Source organism: Diabrotica undecimpunctata, chromosome 6, assembly GCF_040954645.1.
Source record: "Diabrotica undecimpunctata isolate CICGRU chromosome 6, icDiaUnde3, whole genome shotgun sequence".
NCBI lineage: Eukaryota > Metazoa > Arthropoda > Insecta > Coleoptera > Chrysomelidae > Diabrotica > Diabrotica undecimpunctata.
In genome coordinates this window covers 30,732,257-30,753,795 of record NC_092808.1, presented here as the reverse complement: position 1 = coordinate 30,753,795, position 21,539 = coordinate 30,732,257, and the positions used below count along the sequence as shown (strand labels likewise).

The 21,539-nt window shown below is 33.7% G+C and overlaps 1 protein-coding gene across 1 annotated transcript in view; it reads left to right on the top strand.

The window, feature by feature from the left end:
- The window catches only part of Ube3a (ubiquitin protein ligase E3A), a 51,707-nt gene that overhangs the window by 13,604 nt on the left and 16,564 nt on the right, over positions 1-21,539 (top strand). The window contains exons 3-9 of the mRNA XM_072534553.1: positions 2,212-2,443; positions 5,745-5,933; positions 9,396-9,692; positions 13,782-14,020; positions 14,871-15,126; positions 16,677-16,873; positions 19,691-19,867. Coding sequence (XP_072390654.1) covers positions 2,212-2,443; positions 5,745-5,933; positions 9,396-9,692; positions 13,782-14,020; positions 14,871-15,126; positions 16,677-16,873; positions 19,691-19,867 — 1,587 coding nt within the window. The remainder of the gene's footprint in view (positions 1-2,211; positions 2,444-5,744; positions 5,934-9,395; positions 9,693-13,781; positions 14,021-14,870; positions 15,127-16,676; positions 16,874-19,690; positions 19,868-21,539) is intronic.

The window sequence follows — 21,539 nt, the reverse complement described above, 5'->3', positions numbered from 1 at the left end:
AACTTGGTGAAACATGGTGACAGCTTGACTATTATTGTGGAAAAAGTTTCGAAAATGTGCGGTGTGAGTGTTCGCAAAATTTATAACATCCGCGAAGAGACCCAGCAACACGAACTGAAACCGGTACAAAAAAAGTAAGAAAAACTGTTTCCACTCCAGTTCACGTGAGAATACTTATGATGAGGGAGTGAAACCTCGAATAAAGAAAATTGTCCATGATTTTTTTTTAACATACCACCAACCGTCGACAGCATAATGAACAGAGTGGAGGATTATAAGGACCTACCAGCTTTTTCAAAAACCACATTTGATGTGGTTTTTGAGCTTAAACCACATAATGCGTATTGGATTAACGTGGCCGAATTAACTTACTTGACCAAGAAGGGAATCGCTGATTACCACGACGAAATGGATGGGGATCTATATGAAGAATGGTATGAGAAAACGTTAATTCCAAACTTGTCGAAAGACAAAGAAAACGTTGTCGTTTTGGATAACGCGTCATACCATTCCCGCAAATTAGATTTTCCGAAAACATTGTGGAACGACTATAAAATCAAACATCTTCTAGTGTACCATTCAGAAAATCACAGAACCCTTAAGTCACATAAGATTTTAAAAGAAAAACTGCTAGTTTTGTGGAGGGCGAATCCAAAGGCGTGGGTCACCAGGAAATTCTTTGTGGAGTAAATAAACCTGGTGTTTGCCCCTTCTGTTAAAAGATATCTACAGCAAAACAACCTACCCATGCAAATCCTTCTTGTCCTCGATAATACCCCTTCTCACCCACCAAATCTCGAAGATGATTTACTTCAAGAGTTTATAAAGATTCTCTACCTAACAGCCAACACCACTCCTATCTTGCAGCCCATGGATCAGCAAGTGATTTTTAATTTTAAGTAGTTGTATACTAAGCACATTTTTTGGCGCTGCTTTGAGGTGATAGAGAACACAAACCTTACCCTTCGAGAGTTCTGGAAGGACCACTTTAACTTTAATATGCCTAAGAATTATTGAGCAGGCCTGGCTAGGTGTTACAACAAGGACATTAACCTCTGAATGGAAGAAGCTGTGACCTGAGTCTGTAGATGAAAGGGCCTGCGAAGGACTGGAACCCGAAGTGTCGGTGGTAGATGAGATTGTTTCTCTTATAAAATTCATGGGTCTGGAGGTCGATGAAAGAGATGTGAACAAACTTGTCGAGGAACAGTCTCAGGAGCTAACAACGGAGGAGTTAGACGAACTACATTTGCAGCAGCATACGGTGGTTCAACGAAAAATTAGTTTTAAAGAGGAGCCAGAATTGGAAGACGTTGTCTCTACAAGAGATATAAAGGAGATCTTGAAGAAACAAACCTCCTTGGACAGTTTTTTTAAACGATCTGCAGATGAAAATGACCAAAGTGTGACGAAAAAAGCGAAGACCACTGACGAAAATTAAGCGCTTCCGTAAGCACTTCACTTTTTCTTATGTTTTTACAGAATATGTATGTATTTTTTGTTACTTATAAATAAATGTTTCTTCTTTTAAATACATTTTTCTTATTTAAAAACACGTAACAAAAACAACTAACGTGTTTTTTGGGGACTGGAACGGATTAATGACATTTCAGCTAATTTCAATGTGGAAAATTGCTTTGACGTACGGGCAAGATTACGGAGCGAATTAGACTCGTATGTCGAGGTACCACTGTATTATTTAATTTGTTTTTTTTTTGTTTATTCTCTTATTTAACTCAGTTAAATTAATGAGTAAAGATTTTTGAAAAGAAACGCGGACGGTCCTGATTTCTCAGCGTATCGCCAAACTACCACACACCTACTACTGTGTAGACATGAGCGGCATCGCTGCACGCCGTAAGACCAATACTGCATTCTAACTGTGGTTTCTACAATAGTTAAGTGTTTGATGAGGACCGGTTTTCAAGAACCATCTCCCGTCTATGACGTTCGATGTGGACGTTCCAATAAAAGGTGCTACCACTATAATACAACCCCTCCACTCCAAGCGTCTGTCCTTTTTTTTAGAAAAATCGATTTTATATCTTTGTAAATTTAGACCACCTGTATTATGTCATTCCCTTTACATATGCAAGTTATGTGAACCCTCGGTTTTTTTATCTCGTTCTATTTTTCATAAAATAGTCTTTACTGTAACATTTACCTAGTATTACCTGTTGATATTATATTTTTTAATAATGTTTTTTTTAGATGAACCCGCTGACTCCAGATCAAGCAGCAGCTCAGGCCATTCAGTTATTTTCACAAGACGCAAGGCTATGTGAGAGACACCCCAACAAAATAGCTCGAAAAAAAGAGAATATAATAATTAACAAAAGTGAAACATCAAACGATGTCAATTTTAAATCAAATTTACCCACAAATGATATTGAATCACAGAGTAATTATTCAAACAGTAAAGATAGTCTCAAATCAAATAGTGGTACGTATGAAGATAGAAGTAATTTTTTAAAATTGCGTCGACCATGTTCTTATTGTAAATTAAATGACATGCTTTTAATAAAATATTATTTATTGAATATTTTTATAGATGGGAATAAACCACAATAAATTGTAATAAAAATTACATTTTTTATTTTCTTTTAACGTTTTGATTTCCAAGCTGAAAATTGCTTTAAAAAAATTTCAAAATAAAATGGGAGACTAATTTTTATGTAGAGATAGTGGATTGTCTAAACGGCTATGACTCGTGCATGCGCAAAGCACAAATTTACGCTTCGACCGTAGGGGAATGTGGTCCACGTTGAGACATTTTTCATATTTTTGATGATATAAGCTGTTTATTGTCGATTTTTTTAGTTCAAATTCAAAATAAATTTATTTATAATCAAATAAAAATAGCAGCCTTTTGTAGTCACAAACTAGTTTTTTTATTCATTATTTTTAAAAACACTTTTTTGTCTCAACCTGGCTCAAGTAGTAGTACATCTTGAGACAAATCCAAAACAATTAAAGTTCTTTAAAACATTCGTTATATATTTCAAAATATCAAATGACCTATGTACATAAACTTCAACAAAACGAGTTAAATCAAAATTCTCAACGAATGTCTATATTATCGAACTTGACGGCAAAAGAAATAAAGGACTTCTGTTTTTGTACCTCCGCAATTAAGACTTGGTGGCAGCATCCATCTAACACCACTTTTGTTAACATGCAATATGTCCTCAACAGCGGAAAACAAAAATGTGCTTTTACTTTTAGCACTATGACACAAAAATGTGACTTTAAAGTCATTGTCTTTTACTTCAATAATTTTCGCTACATAAAAAACTAATTTTTTATCACGAAATTTCACCAGCACACAAGAATTAATCTCAGGCAAATCCTGATAACGACCAAACTCAAAATCTGTGAATGATTCAGCATCTGAGGAATCAGACACAAATGAATCAGTGTCAGTGTCACTGGATGATAATAGTGCAATAGCTCAAGTACTTTTTGTTAATTTTCTCTTGGAGCTTTTTTAGAGAGCAATTGCTTCCTTTCTTTTTTCTCGTGATGTTTTTCCTCGGTTTCTAACTTCTTTTCCATTTGGGCTTCCCAGCGTAAGTTTCGATATCTGCATCATGTATTTTTCGGGCTTATTGGTTATGTATTGCCTAAAACACCTACCACGAAAATCTTCAAGCATTTCATCAATAGTTGCGTATTCTCCACTTGTAATGGCCAAGTGTATGAAAGCACATTTTCGACATAGTAGCAGAAAAAAAGCAGGTGCAGTTTCATCAGTATACCATACTTCTTCCTTCTTCGGTATTCAAATGCTGAGCCTTTTACACACCGGCGAGATACAGTAATCTTATGAAAGCACTGATTTCTGTTAAATCTGTAGGTGGACAGTTACGGTATTTTTGATAGGTCCGTCACGCTTTCTCAAGCTGTTCATGCGGAAAAAAGAGTTTCCAACATCCTAGCACAGTTGTGCAGTTTTTGGCAACGTTTTTGACACCAGGCAATTTTGTAATAATATTTTGACGATAACTCTTGCCTTTCCACAGTGAAATTCTATATCGTAACCACACAGTTTGTTGGTCTTTTCCCAGAACTGTCGGTAAATTGGTCGGTAAAACTTACATCACATGGCGGAAAAATTTGAACTCGTTTCAACTCGTTTCTTCAGTTTCACTTTAAGCTTCAACTTCACTCATTTCCACAGTTTCCCCTGAAACACCTCTGAACCTGACATCTGTTCAATTTCTGGTTCAATATCAAACTCTTCCCACCATCGTAATAATTGCTGTTCGATAAAACAAGAAAAAACCACAATATTTTACCACGTTAAAATTAAACCACGTTAGATTAAATTTAACGCTGGCTTCTTTCAGCCTATCGCACACAGTCAGAATGAAACAAGTGAATTTCACACAAGTGGCATATGGTGGAAAAAGCATTAATGAAAGTGCGCTGTTGCCGATTTTCTGAAAAAAGTTATGAGGAAAACTAAAATTTTTTTAATTTTTTTCTTGCATAGTCAGTATCGCGGGTTAAAGACATCAATAATAATAATAATGTTGAAATCATTTAATCCTTTAAAGTTTTGGGATATGGCAACCATTTAGTATGGAAACGTAAAATTTATTGACAGCACCGTATAATTCTGACGTTTTAAAAGTGTTAATACTCAGAACATCTACTCGGATTTTAATTGATAATAATTGTCTTATGTTTTTCGACGTGAATTAGTACAATACCACTCTGCTGATCAACTTACATTGTTTTTGGGTCTTACAAGGTCGTCCAGGGTCTGTTGTAATAAAAACATCGGTTATGTATGTATACTAACATTTCACGATTTCAAGAATTACTGTGGTATTATGATATATTTGTTCATTAGTGCCACTCGCGTACATATAGGGCCGATTGTTCGAACGCTAATCAAAACTTGATTGTAATCAAATATTTAATTACAATCAAATATGTCACAGCAGCTATCAAAATTATTAATAATTGCTTATTATTATTATTGATTTGTAAATAAAAAAATGAAATTAACATCAGAAAGAGTTTAATTATGGTTTATTTTAAATTAAAACGCAAAATAATAAATTGAATAAAATAAATCCTTCAACATAACCTCAAAATGTGAGGTATTTGATTTTAATTAAATATTTGATTACAATCAAGTTTTGATTAGCGTTCGAACAACCGGCCCTTAATGTTACATTCAAACAATGCAGAACCATAATTGGGAATTCTACACTCCAATTTTAACAACGGTGCAATAGTGCAGTAGAAAAGAATAATACTGCATTTTTTTTGGCATAGGCATTTGCCATTCAGCCAGTCATAACTTAAAAAGTAAATGCAAAGTAGAAAAAAAAAGAAACTAAAAAACATGATTTACAAAACTGACATCAAACAATTCCATTAGTATTAACGAAGTGGAATTACTCAAAATTAAAGAGGCAAATAAATCTAAGTGCAATACAAATTAATTTATAAGGACATACTATAGCGATCTGTGCAACTGTCGAATCAATAAAGATTCATGAAATTACTTAGGGGACGATAACGGAAGGAAAAACTATTTTAGTAAAACCATATATGCAACAATAGAGTATTATTGTAGTGCCTCAATGTTGCAGTACTATATAAGATAATATTTGACATAAAATGTACAAGGTAATGCAGGTATAAACATTTGAAGACTTTTTAAGCAAATAAAAAACACTAAAATATATGACCAGCATTTTTTAATATAAATTAATATTATTTTTTAGCCCCCGTACCGACACATTTGACAGAACAAGCTTTATACGACATAATCGACGAATGCGAGGGCAATAATAGTTATTCTCCATTAATTCGAACGTTAGGTGAAATTTTTAGCAGTATTGAAAATCTATCAAAAAGTTTTCCCCAGGAAACCAGTACACCAACAAAGTCATCAGCGGATTTAGAAAATGCAGGTAAGTCAAATTCATTGATTATTATTTGTTATTGATTTAACCTGTATCGCTGTTATTTGAACTAGATTACGAGTAATCGTATCAAATACGCCATTAGGTGTAATTGATATAAAAATTTAAGTTCAGTGTATACCATAAAAAATGTTCCTTTTCAGATTTCTTGAACTTTTCTCAGTTTCCGACTTTCTTTGGTATATGTATTATGAAGGGTAGCTTCTAACTGAAGTTTTGAGTGGAAGTCTGGTAGAATGACGTTTAAAGTGCTTGACCAAATATTTTGTGAGCTACCTCTTTATAGTTTGTCATGCAACATCAAACATTTTATCAGGGAAGACGTTAAAGATAATTATGAATGTGGAGTGTATCATTAACTTCATGTCCGAAGACATAGGAGGGGCCTGTTCGTCATAAGACTGTGTTAGTGTCAAGCTGGATTTGCTGGGTGGTTGTTAAAATGACTGGGGTCATATATTGTGACTGACTGGATTGTATAGTTTCCATCAGAATGGTTATAATCATTGCCATTGATGTCTCGATATATTTTATATTGTGCCTATTTTCTTATAAATTAAATTTACATTTCTTATTAAATTAACATTTTACATATACAGTGAGGTCCTAAAGTAACGGATAAATTCATTTTATACAATATTATGAATACAAATGGAAAATCCTGAAACAGCTCAATTTTTATATACGAAAATACATTTTCCCAATGACAGTATTCAAATGTATCTTGAACTCCCTAGAGGTAGTAGTTACCCCTGATACAATTTTAAATGAAAAGGGGTAGCGTGTGATACAGTATTTAAAAGGGTTTTCAATACTCTATTCAGCACTGGAAATATTTTTCTTTTTTGTATAGGAATAGTCAAGTAAAAAATTATTTTATTTCATGCCATCAAAAAAGCCATCGAGTCTAATATCTTTCACGAATGACTGATCTATTGGTTGTTTCGTTGTCAAAAAAGTAACATCGGATCTTTTTATGACATTTACATATTACAAAAAGATTAGACGTATTTAAAATTAATATTAGTTCGCTAGACCTCCTTAGTAATTTGAAGTGAAAATACGTTTCATTAGGAAGTTTTAAACATTCTTCTAAATTATTTTAAAATGAGCTTAACTGAATCCCAGAGAATTGAAATATTATTATTGATAGAATTGAATGATAAAACAAGAACGCATTCTGATGTATTCAGATTATTTAATGAAAAGTATCCTGACCGTCATATTTCCCAGTCTAGGTTGAGTAGAATAGAGAAAAAATTCCGAGAATTTGGAACTGTCAAAGATCTTCCCAAACCTGGCAGATCAAAATTGAATGATCAAAAGAAATTGGATGTATTGTTAACTGTTGATGAAAATCCACATAAACCAACAATAGAATTTGCTGGTGATAATGATAATAGTAAAACTTATGTATTGAGAATTTGACAACTACTGCAGGAACTAAATGAAGATGATTCAGATCGTAGATTACAATTCTGTAAAGTAATTACGAATAGATGTCAACGGAATCCGATGTTTCCCAAAAATATTCTTTTCTCAGGTGAGGCAACATTTACTATTTACCCTACATGGAAAACTCAACAAACAAAATTGTCGATATTGTAGAACGCAAAATCCGTACTGGATAAGGGAGGGTCACACTCAGTATCCTGAGAAAGTGAACGTCTGGGCTGGCATATTAAATAACAGAATAGTTGGACCATACTTCTTGGAGGGTACAGTAACTGAGCCGAGTTATTTAAACTTTCTACAAAATGTCTTAGCACCTGATTTACGACAACGCTTCCCAGATCCTGTTAACCCCGCAGAAATTAACAGAAACGTATGGTTTCAACACGATGGAGCTCCACTACTTTATGCAGCAGCAATACGAACATTTCTTGATAAAACTTTTCCTCATCGATGGATCGGTAGACGTGGCGAAATTGGAACGGCCACTCCGTTGTTGCGATCTGACTCCACTGTTTATTTCTTGTGGGGCTATTTAAAAACAAAAATCTACATGATAAAACCAACCAATATTGATGATTTAAAGCACCACATAAGGCAAGAAATTAATGAAATCACCGCTAGATGTTGCAAAATGTTATCGAAGATTTTCAACACCGTCTATTTTTTTGTCAAGAGATGAACGGTGATTATTTTGAGCATATTATTTAGACTAAATTGTTGTAATTATTGTTAATAAACTTAAATTTGTGCTATGGCAATAATATTTTACAAAATAAACAAAAAGATCTTATGTTACTTTTTGACAACTAATAGACGAGTCAATCGTGAAAGATATTCGACTCGATGGCTTTTTGATGGAATGAAATAAAATAATTTTTTCCTTGACTATCCCTGTACAAAAAAGAAAAATAAGTACATTGCTAAAAGAGCATTGAAAACTCTTTTAAATTCTGTATCACACGCTACCCCTTTTCTATAACATTTCTTCAGGGGTAACTACTACCCCTAGGGAGTTCAAGATACATTTGAGTAATGTCATTGGGAAGGTGTATTTTGATATATAAAAATTGACCTGTTTCAGGATTCTCCATTTGTATTTAAAATATTAGGATCTCACTGTATAATAGTAACTCTCTTACTCAATTGAGGTTGTAGTTGTTGGTATAATTTTGATTTTAACATTTGTTTGTATTGTGTGTTCATTTATTGTTTTATGTGGTTTTTAGCTTTTGGTTTTTATTAAAACTAAGACCTTTATAGTGTGGCCTGAGAATGAGGCATATATTGTAAGCCTCGAAACCGGTAGCCTACAATTTTGTTACAATAAAATCTACATAAAATTGTGAGAATTGACTATTTCCTATACACCAGGTTTATTCTTCTTCACATGTCACTTCACTATGTCATTTCTTTCTTGAAAAAAAAAAACTAGTCTTAAAAATTGATACATAGGTTATACTTCATGTAAGGCAAAACCGTATTGAATATTTAAGACGTTTTTTTTTCATCTTATATTTTTATTACTTTTATTTTTCATAAAATAAGCGTCCTAGAGTCTTGAAATTTGGTATCTACGTGCTAGTAAGAACCTGATGGAATTTGATATCAACAGGTCTTCATCGTCTTATATTTTGATTCCCTTTATTTTTCTTCTCGTACGTTCCCCTTTGTGCAAAGAATTAACTATATTTATAAAAAAAATTTTATTAAAATCCATTATAAAAGGTATATAATTAATTATATTAATAATAAATTCTAATTATATACCTTTTATAAAGGATTTATATAAATTTTTTGTGATACATGGTATACAGCTAGCTACAGGAATTTAGTTTCCTTGTGGAAACTAAATTTATGTTTATGCCCTCCAGTTTTCTGGAAGCAGGTCTTTATTTTTATATTCTGGGGCAGATCTTCTTCTCATATTCTTATACCTTTTAGTAATAAATGTGTTTTTCGTAGGCGTATACAACTAATTTATACTCAACATTTTAGACATAAAAACATTAAACAAAGAAGAAGTACGGAGTCTGGAAGGTGAAAAAGATAAAGATGAAGATAGTTGCGCTGAATCGAGTCAAAATTCTTTAGCACCAGTTGATATTCCTTCGGTTCGAAGGTCATTTTCTGCCCTTTTCAAATTAAAAACGTCAATTTTCGAAAACGCTCTTGTTAATGCTTTAGTTACACTTGCTGGGAATCTACAAATGGACTTACCTACCAGGAAAGATAAAGGAAACCATGAAGATATTGTTAATGTTCTTCTCATTGTTTTTGAAATTCCAGCTTTGGGTAAGTAAACAATTTAATAACAAATAAAAAAATATATAACTTATGATGATGAATTTAATGTTTGTTTCTAACTTACTACCATATTTGTGATTGTATGAATTTTTGTCTCTCAATATGTTTGTAATATTCGCTATATTTATTGTACCTTTATGCTTGTCCTGACCATTTTATAGGCTTTATGGGTATACGTTTAGAACTATGAACTTCTTACCCTTCTATTAAATTCTTTTATTTCCAAAATAATATCTCTTCTTTTTGGTTCAGTCAAGACATTACCTATATTTTAGTGTTCGGTTATGGAACCTTCGTGCCAAACCTTCTCGTTTGATTAAACTCTACTCTTGATGACAGCTACAATTTTCTTACAGAGAGTTTAATAACTTATCCTGGCTCAATATTGTATTTATATGAGATTAATAATTAAAAATATATTGCTAAAGTGACCCCTTCTAAGATAATGATAAACCACGAAGCAGTAATTTGTGCAATACAGCTCCTCTACTCTTTAAAATGTGTAATAAACTATAGAGGTATATCGGTGTACACTTAATGATACACTCCAAGTATATCTTCAAGAGGAGTTGCCTACATTGATCTTGTTGCTCATTGTAATTTACATTTACATTGTCAGTTACAGTCCTTTTGCAATCCAGAACTAGCGTGAAACCAAATCTGGATACTTCTAGGACCCTTAAACGCCCTATCGACTATCTCCTGAGTACACTATATGTTTCCATAATTCTGGCATACAATTTAAACAAAATAAGAGATAAATATATCTAGAATAAGTTATTATCTCCATTGTTTAATGGATAATAGTTTGTGTTATTTTTTGCCCTATCTTTTAAACTTACCTAAATATCTTCTTTTTAATCTTCTAATATCGATTCATCGTTGTAATATTTCTTGGTAGATATATTGTCAACTATCCTTGTATTTATTGACGTCGACTTTCCTCCTCTTACTACATCGTGCACCCCACATTGAGCTCTTGTCTTCGTTTCTTATGTGGTCCCCTCTTGATATTCTGCTTAATATATTCATTTTCGCTATTCTACTTTTGATTCTCTTATTGTCCTCCTTAATTTCTATGCCCTGTGCCATAATAGACCTAATGTAGAGCCATCGAAAAAAGAAGCTAATTAGAATAGGCTGTGCAATAAAAATGACGTATTTTTATCACTGTTTATAATGAATTAAACTGTTATTAATATTTGTTTAAAAGATCCTACCAATTTATGTGTATGTGTGTGTGTGGTTGGGTTGAGACTATATACCTGGAAGTCACCAGCAGATCAAGAAGAGAGAATTGTAAGAAACCAAATAGACTATGTATTAGTTAGGCAAAGATACAGGAACGCAATTATATCCGCAAAAACTTATCCAAGTGCCGACATAGGATCATATCACAACCCAGTAGTGACCAAAATTAGGCTCAAAATGAAAATAATAAAACGAAGAACAACAAATGCAAAAATCGATACAAGTAAATTAAAGAACCCACACATAAGGCAACGCCTGGCAGATGAAATCAACAAAGGATTAATGAATGTTAAAGAACAAATTCTACAAAATACTGAGACGGATAAAAAATGGTTATTAATAAAGACAGAAATAGATAAAACTCAAAAAGAAATTCTAATACCAACCAGATATAAAAAGAAGCAATCTATGACGGAGAAATTTTAGATTTATTGGAAGAAAGACCTCAATATAAAAACAAAGATAATCAGATGTACAAAAAAGTGGATAAACAGATAAAATACAGAATTAAGAAAGCCAAAGAACAATGGTTAAAAGAATAATGCGCAGAAATAGAAGAATACCAGAAAAGACATTTTAAAGATATTAAAAGAGGAAATTAAAATGGCATTAAAAAACAGTAGGTGGAAAAGCAATAGTGGTAGTGGTAAAGCAGTAGGTCCAGACCAAATCCCTATAGAAACCTTAAAATGCATAAATGATGAAACCTTAGATATTATAGTAGACTTATTTAACTCAGTATAAAAAACAGGACACATACCAAAACAATGGTTACTCTCCACCTTTTGTGCTATCCTTAAAAATACAAACGCTAAATATTGCAGTGAATACAGAACAATATCACTAATAAGTCACATTCTCAAATTATTCCTGAAAATAATACAAGGTCGTATAAATAAAAAACTGGAAGAAGGAATAGATGATAGTTAGTTTGGATTTAGAAACGGACTAGGAACCAGAGAAGCGTTATTTGCTTTTAATGTGTTAGCTCAAAGATGCATGGATATGAATGTTGATGTGCATGTTTGTTACGTTGATTTTGAAAAAGCATTTGACATAGTAAGACATGAAAAATTAGTCCAAATTCTAAAACAAAAAACATAGACTCTAGGGACTTACGAATAATAACAAACATCTACTGGAATCAAAGAGCACAAATCGTAATAGATAACGAACCCAGTTCAGAAATTGAAATCAGGAGAGGAGTTAGGCAGGGATGTATTATGTCCTCATTACTATTTAATGTATATAGTGAAGCCATTTTTGAAGAAGCATTACTATCTCAAAGTGAAGGACTAATAATTAACGGAAGATCTATTAACAACATAAGATATGCAGATGACACCGTGATTAAAGCAAGCTCTGCTGAACAACTCCTATTACTGCTAAACAAAACAAACAGTTTCTGTGAAAAATATGGACTAAAAATGAATATAAAAAAGACCAAATACATGATAATAACAAAGAAAACAAATATACCATCAAACATACATATTTGAGAAATGTACCAATAGAAAGGGTTGATAAATACAATTACCTAGGAACCTGGATTTCAGACAATAATTATCAAACAACCGAAATAAGAGCCAAGATAGAAATAGCAAGAAACGCGTTTGTAAAAATGAAAACAATTCTCTGCAACAAAGACCTTTGATTAGAACTGAGAGTAAGAGCACTGAGATGCTACATGTTTTCGATACTACAATATGGACTTGAAAGCTAGACATTAAAGCAAGAACACATAAATAAGTTACAGTTCTTTGAAATGTGGTGTTACAGGAGGATGCTTAGAATAGCATGGACACAGAAGAAAACTAACACGGAAGTATTGCGAGAAATGGGCAAGGAATGCGAAATAATAAAAACTATGATATGAACAGCTAAGGCTGATAATACAGGGAAAGATAAGAGGAGGAAGGAGTATAGGAATAAGGAGAGTGTCATGGTTGAAGAATTTAAGGGACTGGTTTAAATGCAGTTCTATAGAACTCTTCAGAGCAGCAGTAGATAGAGTAAAGATAGTAATGATGATATCCAACCTCCGATCGGGAGACGGCACTTAAAGAAGGAGAAGTGGTTGGGATATTGATTGCGAAACCAATGGTTTCATTCACCTAATCATATTTGGCTTTGATTCATAAGACAAAAATTAAAATAAAGTATATTAATATTTGAAATTATTATTATTAATATTTTGAAAACAATGCAGCTAAGTTAAAAAATTCTACATTATACAAATCATATATTCCTTTTCGTATACAATTTTCTAAAAGTATATCCTACCAATTTAGGTCCACTAACACTTCCATTAAATACAAATTACCAGACAGTGATGGTATCCGATCAGAATTATTTAAAAACGCCAATCAGATCACCAATATATTTTGTAAAATTTGGTCTGAGTTACAAATTCATGAGAAATAGAGCCTACGCTTACTATGACCATTGCACAAAAAGAGGAATCAACTAGAATGCGATAACTACCATCTTAAACACCGCATTATTGTTAAATATCTTTAAGCTGGCGAGTTTATCATCAATCAGCAATGTGTACAATGTACCATCTTTTGGTCGACTTTAAATCTTCATCAAGCCCGTACTCCCCGGGCCGTAGTCCCAATAATAACAAATTATTAGAGAGTAAAAAGGTGGATCACAACCGCGAACAGTTGCTGTTATCATCTATCAAAATACTTAGCCAACATGTCCATCTCTAGCAACACGAATAAGAGTATATAGGACACTGATAGTTATTTTTACGTATTTCGTTTGTTTAGTAATTTAAGATTTTATAAAATGTATTATAAGAGAATTTAATCTTTTTAGGTTCTGGAGATTTGTTAGAAACAGCCCTTCCAGCAATTTGTAGGGCAGCTCAAAGACTGCCCATTGAAGTACAAGCAAGTTTAGCACGACAGTGGTCTGGAGTAGCTCGAACAAGTATTAAAAGTATATTAGAGAATCTACAACAATTGATAACTTTACGTGTGATAATGACTCCCTTTCAAAGGGATTTTTTCGTTCAAGACGAAAATGTTATTACATCTGCAACAAAATTAATGAAGGTTAGATTTATTTTTAAAACATCGTCTGATATTAAATTGTTTTTTCATCATCGTCCCGGTGCTACAACGTTCTGGATCACTGGCATCCTTTTTTAAGTTGACAACACTTTTTATAAGGTTTTGTGCTAGCTTCTTAATTCTTGCTGGTTCCTCTTATGTTAAAAAGAAAGTATTTTTCGTAACACACGCGGTATAATAAAACAGTTCAAAATTCAGGCCTAAAAACTTTCATTTAAAAATATTATAAAGCATTCAATATTATCCCCTTAATATATTAACACCTTAATTTATTTATTAACCGCTATACACCTTAATTTATTTATTAACCTCTATACATAGTCACAGAATGGAGCCCGATTGGAAGAAGAAAGAGAGGAAGACCCCGAAGGTCATTCAGAGATGAAATCGACGAGGCTATGGAGAAAAGAACCCTGCGAGATGGAGACTGGAATGACAGGGAAAATTGGAGAAAGCGGTTGAGTGAAGGAAGACAGTGAAAACTGTGGAAATCCTTAGTAGTAGTAGTACCTCTATACATTCCTCCCAATGTCGTTTGAACTTCAGAAACAAAAAAATCAGCGGGGGCTAGATCTGATGAGCAGAAAGGCTGCAGTGTCGGACAGTACTGGTGCGTTTTGAAAGTGATCGCCATAATTTAACATTTCAAGCTCTGACAAACATGCAAATTGCAAAAGATTGCTACCATCCGGTGCATGTTTTAATACTCGCCTTAATTCTTTTCTTTCAACATGTCCTTTGTCGAAGATTCGAAAAATAGAAGCTAAAAAATACAACACGCTGTTTAATATTATTAAAATTTCCGTATATAATGATCTTCTTGTTGTTTTAGATTGTATATTATGCAAATATTTTGGGTGGAGTGTTAGAATCACCGGCATTGAGGTCCCCTAGTCTTTCTGATTTTAGCGAAGGAATAACTATCAAACCAAAAAATACGCTGCCTTCTGATCCTCTAGCTGAAGAATTAGGAATCCATGTATTAGACTGCCGGACGCCTTATATACCATTTACAGAATTTTACAATGAACCACTTAGTGACGCCGTAGAAATGGATAGGGATTTTGCCAATTACAAAAGTGACACAGGTAATTTAACATTTTTATATAAATACGATAGACCTACAGCAAACAAGAAAGATTGTTCTCAAAATCTTATTGTTGATTTATTGCTAATTCATTCTACAAATTGATGATTCAAATATTTTTAATCAGAAATTTTACTACTTCACAGTAATTAATGTTTTCGCAAAATTGCTAAAAATATAGTTTACTTTAATTGTAGGGTAAGATCAATGAAGTATAAAATATATTTATTATATGTCACTGGATAAGATAAACATACTCTTACTATAAAAATAAAATGACGTTTAAAAAACATCAACTCTTTACCAAAATAAAATAAAATTAAAACTAAATAGGATTAAATAAAATAAAAAATAGAATTAAACAAAATTAAATCAAGTTTAACAAAATTACGTAAAATTATGTAACAATTTATTAAAATTAAGTAAAAGCTGTACCTGTAAAAACGCTGATGTACCGTTTCTGCTTCATTTTTCATGTAAAATCCCATAAGAAAATGCTAAGGTTTATTCTGCTCATTTTTTGAGCGTTTTGTGGTGGGGGTACAATAGTTCGTCGGATCGTGACATATGATACATCATTGGAAAGAAGAGGTGTTAGGGAATATGTTGAGACAGAAAAAACACACATTGCGGCATTGTTAAGAGGGCATTACATTATATCTCCTTTGTTCCCTTAAATGAAAGGGAAGGATGTCACTTGTATATTAAGATATTGTATATGTATGTAAGATATGTATATTAAGAAAAAACAAACAAAGCGACTACCAAAGGGGCATTACACAGTATCTTCATTATTAATGAGCGTATAGCAACATACGAGATATCACAGGGCACTATAGATAAAAATAGATTTACTATAAGACAAATTTTGATTTATTTACTTAAAGAAGGCCACTGACTGTATACAAAATAAACAACTAATTAACTCCTAACATGCGACATATCAAATGAAAGGGGCCGATATAACGAATATATTTAGATAGAAAAAACAAACGAGGCAACTACTAAAAAAGGGCACTGTTATCTTCATTTAATGAACGTATAGCGACATACGAGATATCATAGGGCACTATGGATGATAATAGACATATTTGCTTTATATATAAAGCAAGCAAGCAAGGTAAATATAAGGTAAATTTGCTTTATTGACCTGAAAAGGCCCTCTGACTGATTACAAAATGAACAACTAGCCTAATACTAGCATATGACATCAAATCACTACAGGGTATAGTAAATAAATATGATGTCAGGTCAGAAGTGCACCAGATCATACTTTATATTTGCTTGGATAATAATATGCAAAAAGTTTATTGTTTTAAAAATTTAATGACTGACTGTAGATGACAATTGATTGGATCCGCCTTCGACGGGCAAAGTTACTAACTAGTTTAATGATAAACGACTTTCAATATAGGAAAACCTAAAATATATCGATATGTGTACAAATCAAACTATGAAAGTAATCTGTTTCATCTACTGAGAGCAATATATTTTCTTAAACAGCTAGATATATTGTATAAATTTTTAATAATATTGTAATGTTACTTCTAGGGAAATTTAGTTTTATGCATTACCCATTCATACTTACACCAGCGACAAAAACAATGGGTTTATATTTCGATAATAGGATACGAATGTATTCAGAAAGGAGGATTAGTTTTTTACAGGCTTTCACCGGGTTACCGTCACAACCATTTTTAAAATTAAAAGTGAGAAGGGATCATATCATTGACGACGCTCTCGTGGAGGTATGTATGCAATATTTTAATTCTGATTGCGGAGTTGTGACATTAATAATGAATTATTTGTTAGTAGTATCTTTCTAGATTCGTATCTAATAAAAGTATTAATTACCGATTGTTACATGGGATCTGATAAGCCCCTTTTTAGTCTATAACACTTGCACACTTGATGCAAATACGGTTTCTCACACCGGCTACGTTATAATCGGTAATATGTATGTATATTAGTTAATATATTCTTATGAGGTTCTTCATCAGCATCAGTAGCTGTTTTAAGTCCACTGCTGAACATAAGCCTCCCACAAATATTTTCATTGTCCGGTCGTGAACACCTTGAATCCAGTTATGCTGGACTCCAATATTTGCGCAATTATAGTTTCTCGTAGTTATGTGCAACAAAGGGGTGAATAGTTTAGGAGGGATTGTGTCCCCTTGCCTAATACTTTTCTCCAAGGAAAATGTGTCTGTGTCGCCAGAGTACATTCTGACTAAAGCCGTTGCACTATTATATATTATATTCCGAAGAAGAGTTGAGTACCTATAATACACTCTGTAAGTGCTTTTAATATGGAGCTATGCTGAACTGAGTCAAATACCTAAAGTCGACAAATATTATCAATGGCTTGTTGTATTCTATAATTTTATCTATCAAGGACTTTATTACTACTTGTAGCTGGTCATTCGTTCCAAAGCCACTCCTAAATCCAGCTTGTTCTAATGGTTGGTAAAAATCTTGCTTAGATCAGAGTCTGTTAGTAATTATTCTCATAGAGTTTATATTATCACCATATGGGAGGTAAGGGCTTGTCAAAATATGGCCACTGATACACTCCCACGGTGCCTTACAGAGGGCCTTCGACCAGTCTATTCGAAATACCCTCCGCGTATCTTCCATCTTAGGTATTTCTTACACAGGAAATAAATGAAACTCGGTTTAAGATGTGGACAAGGCCCAGCCACATAGTCTAAATGTTCGTAGAACCGGAGCAGCGCCCCGACATCGGACTCCCAGGGTGCAGAGACCCTATTTGGGAGCCGAGATTAGATTGAGGCTGAGAGCAGAAAATGTCCCATAGTTATAAGTATATTAGTATTTATATGGCATTTTCAGCTCTTTCGGCCAATGATAAAATTTGAAACAGTTTTAAGGCGGGGCGATGCGCATCAGGGTGCGTATTAGTCCACGACTTATGCACCAGGATGACAATATAAATGAGAAAAGAAGCTGATAGGTCTGTAGTTTCCAATTTCTCTTTTTATGCAATAATATTATAACGACACTATACTGTTTAGCTGTTGTAATTCCTCCAAAAGGACATTAATTATAATGAGTTTTTAAGACTTTTATGATGCATTTGCCTTATAATTTTATAATTTCGCTGACAATGCTATATTGTATATGTTTTGTTATTCTTCATACATTTTAAGGCTAATCCAATTTTCTTTTCGGTTATATCTGGAAGTTCCTCTGATCTATAGTACTCTTCGATGATTTTCAAGATTTTTTGTTCATATGTGATTATATCAATATTTATTTTTTAACCTATAAATAATTTCTGTCTTAACTTTCGTTTTAGAACTTTTAGGCTTTTGATTTGTTCTATAGTATCAGTTATTTCTTTTGTTTAATCAGGTTTATTGTGTATTCTGTGCATTTTCCTCGTTTGCCTTGGCACTTCTTCTGTGCCTTCTTTAGAACGTCCTCCAACGTCTCGTTAAACTGTTTGGTTTCATCTTGCACATCTTTCTGTAGGTTATTCTATATTTCTTCGTGGTATACCCTTGTATTAGTAATCCCAGTGAATGTGACATTTTTACTCCCAACTGCCATATTTCTTCTTTCCTTCTTTATGTTCAAGACTACCTTCGCTCTAACCATTCTATGGTCACTTCTGATTAAAAATTTATTTAAGACAGTTACGTTTTGAAGCCATTTGGTGATTGTCAAGTCCACTTTCTTTGGGGGCTTTTTTTAAAATATGTGTTCCTGACGCATAACCTGTGTCGCAGAAGACATTTTGTAAGAGTTTTACCTCTTTCGTTTTTATCTCCTTATCTGTGAGATCCAACTACGAACTCCGAATCATGCTGCTTCTGGCCTATTTTCGCGTTTAGATATAAGTATAGTATTGTTGGTGGTTACCTCTTTTATCACAGTGTTAACGTCGTCGTAGAACCATTCAACTTCTTCGTCTGTGTAGACTCCGTAGTTTGTGATGTTAGCTCGATGTCGTTTGTGATGGTAGCTCGATGTCGTTTGTGATGATAGCTTGGTCGACTCCGGGGATTCTTAGCACACTCTGTCTGCCTCCAAGACTGCTACTATAGCCTGGTTTCAAAGGACTGTCGCAGACTGTGGGCGCCTTGCATTTTCTTTGTTTCTCATTTTACGGGGATTCCTGGTAGTTTTCCCTAATACGCTAGCAATGCGGGTGGTGGAAGGTTCTAAGGATGGGTTAGGAAATTTGGTGTCTTCGGCAAGGATGATAGGTTAAGACGTTCTACCCTCTCGGTTAAAGAGAGTAGACATAACTTTATCGGGATCGTAAATTGCATCTACCTATGAGGTTCTTAATATGTATCTTTAAAATCGTTCTATGCCGTACTGTACAACCCTTTATAGTACAGTCTCTATCAGGCTTCCAACAGTGCACAGGGTTTGCATAGCTAATAGTCCACATATTTTCGTTAGAATCATGCAATGTTTTATACAGTACTTCTCATATCTAGCGAATTAATTGAAACGAATTCATTCTATTCATTATTAAATTCCTGTGATTATAATAATAGTGTAACTTTAATGCAATTTTTATTTTATTTTAGTTGGAAATGATCTCCATGGACAATCCTAGTGATCTTAAAAAGCAGTTGGTGGTAGAATTCGAAGGTGAACAAGGTATTGACGAAGGAGGGGTTTCAAAGGAGTTTTTTCAATTAGTTATAGAAGAAATTTTTAACCCCGATTATGCCATGTTCGCTATTCAACCAGAATCACAAACAGTAAGTAAACATTTTCAAATGTACATTATTCGATGACTCATTTGCACGCAGTATAGAAACCAGTTGTGAATGTCTCGAAAGCAAAGAGGAATATTTCTCATTGGTAGCCAATCGAAACTCTTCACCTGTTGTTAGTTATGATATCGTATATGTCTATAGCGCTGGCTCGAAATGTGCTCAATAGGTTTAAGATCTTATCTTTGAGGTAACTGTTCAGTTAAATATTCTTCAAATACTGTACTGCCATCCTTGCCATTACTGTATTGTTTATTTTGGGTCTGTGTAGGTTTCAAAAGAAATCCATGCCCAAAACCTCAGTTAGCTATTCTCAAAACAAATCAGAGGTTAAATAGTGAGAGCAGCATCTTCAGTTTTTGTGTGGTCATATTTATATTCTAGATTATTTTTTACTTTTTGGTAAACATCATTTTTACAATCATCGTTCGTGATTGGAAGTAAATCTATTTCTTTTGTAAGTTGTATGTCAACAATGTTTAGGTAACTGACTGTCGTAGTGAGAATGAAATTCTCTTTGCTTATTTTTTTCCTTCAGGCATCTGTTAGATCGCTAGTAGTAAGATCTGGCCTCTAGAAATCCTTATTGTGTTTTGCACAGTTGAACGACGAGTGTTAAGTATTGCCTCGACATCCAGTTGCTCAGAAGCTCAGCTGCGACCCCACTGAGACCAGAAAACTCCATAAAGTAGCACCAAACCAAACAGTTTCTATTAAATGGAAGACTCTGCTGAAGACCCGAAGAAGAGACCTGAGAAGAAAGAAATAAAAAATCATTAGAAACCCCCAATTTGAAAGAAATAGCCTCGAACCACCTTCTATAATTAAAGAACTAAACTGAGCCACCCACACATAAAGAATTACAAGTAAAGTAGAAAATTCGTTACTGCAAAACAGGCGATTCTATGTGGAGATAAATAAGAGCCGATGTAGAATACAAAATAATGGCCTGGCTTAGTGTAGCGTTTTAGTTCCCATTCTCTTTAATGTATATACAAACGACCAACCAACACCCGAGTATACCGAAAACCTGTTTGCCGACTATCTGACCATCATTGCTCAAGGAGAAACCTTTAAGGAAGTAAGGAACAAACTAGAACAGTCTATGGATACCATGCTGAACTAAGCAAATAGTAAATTCGATGGGAGGTGTCAATCATGAACACACGGAAAAACCATTCTGCCTGAGTGTCACGCTAGACAGGTCAGTTGCATACAGATACCACTGTGAAACTACACATCAGAAAGTAGCACATATAAACAATATCCTCCAAGAACTCGCCAATAGCAGATGGGAGGCTAAACCGACTGTCTTGAAAGCCACTGTCCGTTCGCTCTGCTATTCTACAGCAGAGTACTCCTGTCCGTTTTGGTACGGATCAACTCATGTCAAAAAAAGTCATCTTGAACGAGACATGTAGACTAGCGTCAGGCTGTATGAAAACAACAACAATAATATATAAAATTATAGGTCGAACGTACCAAGCTACCCTCCTTTTGGAGCAGAATGCAAGTTAAAATGATTAAAGTGCCGTAGCAGATTTCTGGATGTGGTCCTGGACAGCCAACCTGCCAACTACCCCCTCGTCAAGAAGATGCCCAGTAGCGCAAACTCCAAGTGTCCAGTATGGAGAACACTGAGTGGAATAAGAACCGG